Genomic DNA, 10,626 nt, shown 5'->3' with positions numbered 1-10,626 from the left:
GCAACCTCCAACTTCTGGGTTCAAGCGATTCTCCCGCCTCAGCCTCCTGAGTAGCTGGGACCACAGGTGTGCACCACCACGCCTGGCTAATTTTTTGTATTTTAGTAGAGATGGGGTTTCACCATGTTGCCCAGGTTGGTCTTGAACTCCTGGGCTCAGGCAATCCGCCCACCTCGGCCTCCTAAAGTGTTGGGATTACAGGTGTGAGCCACCGCGCCTGGCCAATTTTTTCCTTGAAAAACCTAAAACTGTTATACCACTAATTCTTGCCCCTCCTTCCATGACTACTTTCCCTCAAGCCAGTAAGAATGACTCCTAGATATGGTCTTATACTTTCACAATAATCTATGCATTCATTAATAACATATGTTATTTTTTTGTGTGTTTAAAAGTTTACTTAAAAGGCATCACACCGTATGTATCCTTTTTTTTTTGGAGATGGGGTTTCACTATGTTGTCCAGGTTGGCCCTGAACTCCTGAGCTCAAGTGACCCTTCCACTTCAGCCTCCTGAGTAGCTGAGACTACCAGCATGTACTACCATGCCTGGCTTACATGCATCCTTTATTTTTTCTGTCCAGGCACGGTGGCTCATGCCTGTAATCCCAGCACTGTGGGAGGCTGAGGCAGGCAGATCACCTGAGGTCAGGAGCTCGAGACCAGCCTGGCTAACATGTAGAAACCCTGTCTCTACTAAAAATACAAAAATTAGCTGGGCGTGGTAGTGCACACCTATAGTCCTAGCTACTTGGGAGGCTGAGGCAAGAGAATCGCTTGAACCCAGGAGGTGGAGGTTGCAGTGAGCCGAGATCAAGCCACTGCCCTCCAGACTGCGTCACAGAGCAAGACTCTGTCTCAAAAATAAATAAATAAATATTTTTTCACTTAACATTATGTTTTTAAGATTTACTTACAGTTGCTATATGTCTGTCATTCATTTTTCTGTTGTGTAAGTAAATCAGCTTATTTTCACTGTTTCAATTTTAATGCTACTGAAAAGTACAACAATCACTCCACATATCTTTTTGTATATAATTCCAACGAAAATTCTAATAGGACTAGGGTGCGCCCCATAGTGTACACCATAGTCCCAGCTGCTTAGGAGGGTGAGGTGGGAGGATCACTTGAGCCTAGCTGTAGTGCACTATGATTGCTCCTGTGAACAGTCATTGTATTCCAGCCTGGGCAACCCAGCAGGACCCTGTCTCTAAAAACGCACAAACAAACCAAATACACACACACAAAACTAGTAGAACTTTACAGACTCTTCCTAAAATTCATTTCAAAAAGTAAAAATACAATGATAGCTAAGACATTTTGGAATAACATGAAGAAGATTAAGAGTGGCTACAAAGTAACCAACCCATAAAATGCAGTATTAGTAACTGACTAAAAATAAGAACCCTATCCCTATTCCACACACACAAAATAAATTCCAGTTCTACCAAAGTTCAAATGTAAAAGGCAAAACTGTAAAGCTTATATATCTTTATGATCTTAAATTTAAAAATGTATGTGGTAACATACAAAAACACAAACCATAAATGACTGATTACATTCCCTAATTTTTTTTTTTTTTTTTTAAAGAGAGGGACTTGCTCTGTCACCTGGACTGGAGTGCAGTGGCACAATCATAGCTGCCTGCAGCCTCCAACTCCTGGGCTCATGGGATCTTCCCACATCAGCCTTCTGAGTAGCTGGGACTACAGGTGTACTACATCACACCGAACTTCCATTAGTTTAAAAAAGGTAAAAGAAAAGGACAGGTTACAGACTGAGAGAAAATACTTATAAGACATGAAACCACAAAGGAATAGTGTTGTGTATATATATAAAGGATTACACAATCAGGAAGAAAACAATTGTCTTTTTTTTTTGAGACGGAGTCTCGCTCTGTCACCCAGGCTGGAGTGCAGTGGCCAGATCTCAGCTCACTGCAAGCTCTGCCTCCTGGGTTTATGCCATTTTCCTGCCTCAGCCACCCGAGTAGCTGGGACTACAGGTGCCCGCCACCTCGCCTGGCTAGTTTTTTGTATTTTTCAGTAGAGATGGGGTTTCACTTTGTTAGCCAGGATGGTCTCCATCTCCTGACCTCGTGATCCACCCGCCTCGGCCTTCCAAAGTGCTGGGATTACAGGCTTGAGCCACCGCGCCCGGCCGAAAACAATTGTTATAAATGAATTTCTGATGCTGCAAAAGAAACAGCACTCAGATATAATTTAAGTTTCCTCAGCAAGGCAATTTACTTTTGCAAAAGGGTGTCACTCGCGCCAATTAAGATTGCAAGTGCACACGGAACAAAGGAGACAAGGGGCTTTTTATATCCTTAATGCGATCTGTATCTCTGTGTTCTTCCCCCATGGGCTGGGGTTGGACTGCACAATCTGAGCTGACCCGACTGGCTACTTGTAAATATTTTTCTAAATATGGAAGGGAGGGGGACATGAGGTCCAGTGGTGGAGCAACTGGGACGTGCAGTTTCGGAACAATGGGTACAGGTAACCAAAGGAACAGATGTGAGTTATCAATTAAAACTGACGGGAGGGGAGTAGGGTGTTTACAGTAACTAGAGGTAAGGAGAAACAAGAAAGTTGAGTTTGAGAACAAAGGGTAAGGAAGTTAACAGGCTAAACCTTTTGAAGAAAAACTCAGAAAGATTCATTGTATCTTATAACAAAATAAATACCAAATAGCAGATGGGCAAAGATTATGACTAAATTATTTATGGAAGAAGCAACTTAAAGACTCTTAATCAAGGAAATAAGAAAATAAAACAATGAAACATTTCATAGCCATCAGATTGGCAAAAATTATTAAGTATGATAATACAGTGTGGAGAAATGAAAACAAGTTGCTGGTGGGTGTAGCCTTTCTTTTTTTTTTTGAGACAGAGTCTCACTCTTTTCACCTAGGCTGAAGTGCAGAGGCACGATCTCAGCTCATTACAACCTCTGCCTCCCAGGTTCAGGCAATCCTCCTGCCTCAGCCTCCCGAGTTGCAGGGATTACGGGCACTCGCCACCACACTTGGCTAACTTTTGCGTTTTTAGTAGAGACGGGGTTTCACCATGTTGGCCGTGCTGGTCTCGAACTCCTGACTTCAAGTGATCCGCCCACCTCAGCTTCCGGAATTGCTGGGATTACATAAGTTTGAGAATAGCCTGGCAACAAGGCAAAACCCCATCTCTGCGAAATACACAAAAATTAGCTGGTCGTGGTGGTGTATGCCTGTAGTCCTTGCTACTTGGGAGGCTGAGGTGGGAGGATTGCCTGAGCCCAGGAGGCAGAGATTGCAGTGAGCCAAAATTGCACCAATGCACTCCAGCCTGGGAAACAAAGTAAGACCCTGTCTCAAAAAAAAAAAGAAAATGTGTTACTGTCACTCTAGGAATTATCTAAGCATTTTACCTCCTTACCTTCAGCAGGAAGTTGGGAGGCAAATTCTGAAGGCAAAGTTAAAAGAGCAAAATCCTGAAGTGCAGCAAGCCAGAGTCTGCTTAGTGTGCCAAGATCTGCATAGACTAAGTCAAGAAGTCCATCTGATGAACATGATCCATTTCTGATACTGTCCTCTAAACAGCTGGTAGTCTTCAGAGGTTGTCTGTGGTTTTTATGTCTTTGCACAGCAATTATGTAGACCTGTTAAAGGTTAATTTAAAAACAGGAAATCTTTTATCTGCTGAAAAGGTACTATAAAATGTTTATATTTTCCTGAAGAGGCAGACTTACCTTCGAGCATACTGGACTTGAAATGCACTGTGATATCAAGAAGGCCTGTCTGTGTAACTACACACAGAAAACTGGGGTAGAAAGAGTCAAAAATACTATCTTCAATGAGATGCATTAGGGATAACAAATATCTGGTAAATATGATGCCACTTCTCACATTTACAATCATAATACTATATCACGGCACTCTTTCTCACTAAGCCTGGTATGGCCTAATAATCCATCTTAACATACGGCTACAGGTAGCCATCTCTTAACTGAAATACTGAAAATATTTTCATTCAAACGTATCACTAAATCTCTACAAAGTGTACACAAATAGATTTAACATGGATTATAGAATGTTAAAGTATGCAACACAGTGTATAACATGCACTATTCCTTTATCTACAACTCTAAAATCCAAAAAGCTCTGAAAAAACCTAAGTTTTGGGCAAACTAATCTGGTGGCAAAACTGAAGAACTTATGTGAGGCCATTTATATCTATATACACAAAACAGTATGAATATTCAAACATGAATGTGTCTGATTATAGATTCTATGGTATTGCCCTAGACTTCCCAGATGTATATTGGTCAGTCATTATTTATCTTTACTGAAGAAGTAACATGAGGAGGTAACAGGCTTAAGCAAAAGCACAGGATTTAGATCCAGTCTATTTTATTTTATTTTTATTTTTTTGAGAAGAAGTCTCATTCTGTCACCCAAGCTGGAGTGCAGTGGTGCCATCTCAGCTTACTACAACCTCCACCTCCCCGGTTCAAGCAATTCTCCTGCCTCAGCCTCCCAAGTAGCTGGGATTACAGGCGTGCACCACCATGCCTGGCTGGCTTTTGTATTTTTTAGTAGAGATTGGGTTTCACCATGTTGACCAGGCTGGTCTTGAACTCCTGACCTCATGTAATCTGCCTGCCTCAGTCTCCCAAAGTGCTGGGATTACAGGTGTGAGCCACCACGCCCAGGCTATTTTATTTATTTGTTTTCTTATTTTTGAGATGGAATTTCGCTCTTGTTCCCCAAGCTGGGGTGCAATGGTGCGATCTCAGCTCACTGCAACCTCTGCCTCCCGGGTTCAAGCAATTCTCCTGCCTCGGCCTCTCGAGCAGCTGGGATTACCAGCGTGTGCCACCATGCCCAGCTAATTTTTTGTATTTTCAGTAGAAACGGGGTTTCACCATGTTAGCCAGGCTGGTCTCGAACTTCTGATCTCAGGTGATCTGCCCACCTTGGCCTCTCAAAGTGCTAGGATTACAGGTGTGCACCACCGTGCCCAGCCTATTTTATTTATTATTAAAATTTTATATAGAGATGGGGTCTCAGTATGTTGTCCAGGCTGATCTCGAACTCCTGGCCTCAAGTAATCCTCTTGCCTTGGGCTCCTAAAGTGTTGGGATTACAAGCATGAGCCACTGCACCTGGCCAGACCCAGTTTATTGAATCTAGGCACAACTACTTCCTAATGAAGGTTGTGATAAATAATGACAAAAATAAAGATTCTACAACTTTCAGGTTTAAAATACCTCTACTGGAGGAAACCCTTTTGTACATGTTGGTTAATCTCTTAGATGAAATCTGAGATTACATACCTTCATTAAAATGGTATGTGAACTGGGCCAGGCATGGTGGCTCATACTTGTAATTGCAACACTTTAAGAGGCAGAGGAGAGTGGACCATTTGAGGTCAGGAGTTCAGGACCAACCTGGCCAACACGGTGAAACCCCATCTCTACTAAAAATACAAAAATTAGCTGGGTGTGGTAGTGAATACCTGCAGTCCCAGCTACTTGGGAGGTTAAGACACGAGAATCGCTTGAACCTGGGAGGTGGAGGTTGCAGTGAGCCAAGATTGCTCCAGTGCACCCCAGCCTCGTCAACAGAACAAGACTCTGTCTCCAAAAAAATGATATGTGAACCAAGATTGGTCATGTTTGGTCACTGCCGAAGCTGGGTGATGGGTATATGTAGATTCATCATAAACACTACTACGTCTACTTTTGCAAATGTTTAAACATTGCATAGTAAATTTAAAAATATTGTTTTCTTCTTTATTAGAAAAGTAAATAAGCATTTTACTGTAAGATTTCTTTATCCTTGGAAAATAAAATAACTACTACTTAGTATTCAAAAATCATTCTATGAAAGAGCATTAGAAAGCATTACATGCTACAGAGTTGAGAGAAGACCCAAATTTCCAAGAATTCAGGATTCAATAAAAGCTGACTTCCACTGGCTACTGTAAAGTCCCTCTGGCTTATAAGTGGCACTGCTTAAAGTAGGAGATAATAGACTACGGAAGACTCTTTAAAATGCTTGACCAACATATTAACATATAAATATATCACATGTTGGAATTATTTTTAAACTTAAAAATGAACTTACTTGTAGTTCATTTTAAATAGTAAATTTCAGTTTATGGCCTAAGGTGTTTATTAACAACTTCCAAAATTCCAGTTATAAATTAAGAAATACCAACCTCTGCCCAGGCTTTAAGCACAGCTAAGATCTCCATGGTAGAAGCACTTTCATTATATAAGTGACTTAGAGCTTCTTTTCCAGCCTGTATTTTAGTTAAAGATGAAACAAGCAACTGATGAACTCTTCGGAGATCATTAAGGTCACTTACAACTCCACTTGCGATCCAGGCACTGCAAACCTAGTTTTCAAGAAATTAAAAGTTATATTTTAAAATTATAAGTATCTCCCTTGGCTGGGCATGGTGGCTCATACCTGTAATCCCAGCACTTTGGGAGCTGAGGCAGGCAGACTGCTTGAGCTCAGGAGTTTGAGACAAGCCTGGGCAACATGGCAAAACTCTGTCTAAAAGAAAATACAAAAATCAGCTGGGCATGGTAATGTGCACCTGTAGTACTAGCTACTCAGAAGGCTAGGGCAGGAGGACTGCATGAGCCCATGAGTTTGAGGACACAGTGAGCGAGAGGAATGAGCCACTACACTCCAGATCTCTAGACTCGCTGGCAGAGTGAGACCCCATCTCTTAAAACAAAAAAAAACAACAAAAAAACCCATCTCTTAAAAAAAAAATCTCCCTTGTGAGTTCAGCAGAGCTCACTCACATCTCAAGAATCTAGTCACTGAGACTATATTGCTATTGCTTTCAAGAAATCCTGTGGAAGAAGGCTGATAATGATAGTCAAAAGCCAGCATTTCCAAAGGGAACGAAGTCTAAGGTTGAAGCAAGGAAATCAGTGCTAATGAGCATATAAATTGAACAGTTCTAGACATATTAATATGGAGAAATGAAGCTATGAAATCATAAAACCCCAACAAAACTTTTGACTGTTTTGAAGATAGTATCTTTTTAATCTTAAATACAAAACATCATTAACTCTACAATGCAAAACACTTGGTCCAGGTGCCATGATATTTCTCTCTCTTTTTTTGGGATAGGATCTTGCTCTGTAGTCCAGGCTGGAATGCAGGGGTGCCATCACAGCTCCTACAACCTTGACCTCCACGGCCCAGGGGATCCTCCCACCTCAGCCTCCTGAGTAGCCAGGACCACAGGCACATACCACCACGCCTGGCTAATTTTTTATTTTTTATAGAGAAAGGGTCTTCCTATGTTGCCCAGGCTGGCCTGTAACTTCCTATGTTGCCCAGGTTGAGAACTCCTGAGCTCAAGTGAGCCACTTGCCTTGGCCTCCCAAAGGGCTGGGATTATAGGAATGAGTCACTGTGTCCAGCTGATATTTCTCTTTTTCTAAGGACAATTTATTTTTCCTCTTCTGTGTATTTATTTAGTTATTATCTCATCTCACAAACTATTTCAAGTGGCTTACAGCAGGAACACACATGATAAAGTTATAATAAATTAGAGATTCATACAACATTTAACATAGTTCTCTGAATAGTAAAAGCACTCAACTATTTCCCAAGTACAATTAAATAAAAGTTGAAAGGACTGACTAAAATTAGTTTTTCCCACTATGTTTATAGTTAATTTATTCATATCAGTCCTGCTTGCAATTAGCTCAGGTCATTCCGGGCTAGAATTTTTTTTTTTTTTTGAGATGGAGTCTCCCTCTGTCGCCCAGGCTGGAGTGCAGTGGCATGATCTCAGCTCACTGCAGCCTCCGCCTCCCAGGTTCAGGTGATCCTCCCACCTTAGCCTCCTGAGCAGCTGGGACAACAGGTACTTGCCACCACGCCTGGCTCATTTTTTTGTACTTTTAGTAGACAGGGTTTCACCATGTTGGCCAGGCTGACCTGTAACTCCTGACCTCAAGTGATCCACCTGCCTTGGCCTCCCAAAGTGCTGGGATTACAGGCGTGAGTCACTGTACCTGGCCTAGGGCTGGATATTAAGTGTTTGACAATGCAGTCTCAGAAAAGCAATGGTTTAAAATTGTATATTATATGGCTCTTAGGTATATGAAAAAGTGCTCAATCTCACTTGAAATACAAATCTAAACTATCTCGAGATAGTCTTTTACTGTCTCGTACAGACAAAAATCTGAAAGTTTGATGATTCATAATGTTGCTGGGACTGTGGTAAAACAGGTACTTCTATAACATTGTTGGTGGAAATTTAAATGGTAAACACCTCTAATATCCATCAATTATTAATTATTCACCCATTCAATTTTGGGGGAATCCATGAATTCAATTTTGGGGGATTTATCTCACAGATATGCTTACACCCAGTGAAATGACCTATGCACAAGGTCACTCATATGGCACTATTCTAATAGCAAAAGACAAAAAACCCAGTGTCCGTCAATATGGAACTGGTTAAAAAAATTATAACATATCTATATAGTGGACTATCATGCAGTTATCAAAAAGGAAGAGTAAGTTCTCTACATTTAAGAAGAAAAGTGTAAGCTGTGATTGATGGTAAGACATCTATAAAGAAAAAACATTGGTAAAAAATACTAACTGGAGGATTGCGTCCCAAGATTATTTCTTAAGCTTCATCTTTTAACCATTTACCTGACACGCTTTAGCAGTGACATCAGGTGGTGTCTCTGAAGTGAAGGCTGGTCTAAGTGCTGCTCCTACCTGGAAAGAAATTACATGACATATCAAACATCAATAAGTAAGACAGCACAAGTTCTTCCTCTTTTTAATGTTATTTTAAAATTATTTATTTATAACAGGTATTATGGACAGCTGTTGTTTTGTCTACCCAGCATATCTTCCCCTGTTTTTAGGTAACAACATCCCAATTTTTCCTTTGGGGAATGATCTTCTCTCCCCAACTCTTTTTTTTTGTTTTGAGACAGAGTCTTGCCCTGTCGCCCAGGCAGGCTGGAGTGCAGTGGCACAATCTCAGCTCACTACAACCTCCGCCTCCCACGTTCAAGTGATTCTCCTGCCTCAGTTTCCCAAGTAGCTGGGATTACAGATGCAAGCCACCACAATCAGCTAATTTTGTATTTTTAGTGGAGACGGGGTTTCACTATGTTGGCCAGGCTGGTTGGTCTCCAACTCCTGACCTCAAGTGATCCACCTGTCTCCTCCCAAAGTGCTGGGATTACAGGTGTGCACCACCGTGCCCGGCCTCTCCCCAACTCTTAATCCACATTGTTGGTTTGGAGCTGACAGCGTTGCCTGGCTCCAGGGACTCATGCTGGGATACTGAAGGCTCTCAAGATTTTCACTGGGAGTACTGGGAAAGAAGCACTGTATCTTTCTGAGGCCCCGGGTAGGGCTAAGACAGCCATCTTGATTTCACTTGGAGAGAATAAACCTGAAAATAAGGCCACTGTGGAAGAAAGCAGAGACAACTAAGAGAGTCCTATAATAATTTTCCTTTTCTGCTTGAGTTCTAATTGTATTTCTAGCACTTGCAATTGTGAGAGGGCTAAAAATATAACAGAGCTCCTCTTAATTAAGTTGAATTATAATATTTTATTCTAATATAGTTTTTCTTTTTTCTTCTTTTTTTTTGAGACAAAGTCTCGCTCTTGTCCCTCAGGCTGGAGTGCAATGGCACGATCTCAGCTCACTGCAATCTCTGCCTTCTGGGTTCAAGTGATTCTCCTGCCTCAGCCTCCGGAGTAGCTGGGATTACACGAGCCTGCCACCACACCTAGCTCATTTTTGTATTTTTAGTAGAGATGGGGTTTCACCACGTTGGCCAGGCTGGTCTCAAACTCCTGATCTCAGGTGATCCGCCTGCCTCGGCCTCCCAAGGTGCTGGGATTACAGGCGTAAGCCATTGCGCCCAGCCTCTAACATGATAGTTCCAAGTAACTTTAATCCCTTCATTTTGCTTTGTCCCTAAGCATATGTTGGTATTAGCTGAACAAAGTGAAAAAGACCACTAATCAACTGATGAACTGCTCTGGACTCCCTAACTGCTAGCCATCAGAAGTTGCTTCTGAATAATAAAGAGAGATCTCCTTGGATGAATGCTGTTAAAGGATTACAAGACAGCTGATGATTTTGTTATCTTCCTTATTCTTCTTAAATTGTTCAATGGACCAGTCAAATAATCAGTTAAAAATATTACAAAACCAGTAATAGAAACCTGAATCCTTGGGCTGGGCCTGGTGGCTCATGCCTGTAGTCCCAGCACAGTGGAGGTGGAAGCAGACAGATCACTTCAGTCCAAGAGTTTGAGACCAGCTTGGGCAACATGGTAAAACTCTGTCTTTACAAAAAAAATACAAAAGTTAGCTAAGCATGGTGGTGTGTGGCTGTGGTTACAGCTACTTGAGGTTTCAGTGAGCCAAAATCATGCCACTGCACTCCAGCCTGGACAACAGGGTAAAACCTTGTCTCAAAAACAACAACAAAAACCTCACAGACATCTGAATGATTTCCTAGGTCTAGAAAATAAATGAAGGAGTTTTTATATGTCATGAAAATTAACCTTTATTTATTTATTTAGAGAAATGTTGTGTTTAATGGTAAAGCTTAGCACACCCCA

At 41.5% G+C, this 10,626-nt stretch overlaps 1 protein-coding gene across 1 annotated transcript in view; it reads right to left on the bottom strand.

Annotated features, from left to right (window-relative positions):
* Nucleotides 1-10,626, bottom strand: part of HEATR5A (HEAT repeat containing 5A) — a 133,424-nt gene that overhangs the window by 17,722 nt on the left and 105,076 nt on the right. The window contains exons 26-28 of the mRNA XM_011994773.1: nucleotides 8,682-8,750; nucleotides 6,202-6,381; nucleotides 3,415-3,637 (exon numbers count right to left, since the gene is read on the bottom strand). Of these exons, the coding sequence (XP_011850163.1) occupies nucleotides 3,415-3,637; nucleotides 6,202-6,381; nucleotides 8,682-8,750 (472 nt within the window). The remainder of the gene's footprint in view (nucleotides 1-3,414; nucleotides 3,638-6,201; nucleotides 6,382-8,681; nucleotides 8,751-10,626) is intronic.

The sequence above is a fragment of the Mandrillus leucophaeus genome, unplaced genomic scaffold, assembly GCF_000951045.1.
Source record: "Mandrillus leucophaeus isolate KB7577 unplaced genomic scaffold, Mleu.le_1.0 Scaffold460, whole genome shotgun sequence".
NCBI lineage: Eukaryota > Metazoa > Chordata > Mammalia > Primates > Cercopithecidae > Mandrillus > Mandrillus leucophaeus.
The sequence above is the reverse complement of the archived record's forward strand: the minus strand, read 5'-3'. Positions and strand labels throughout refer to the sequence as shown.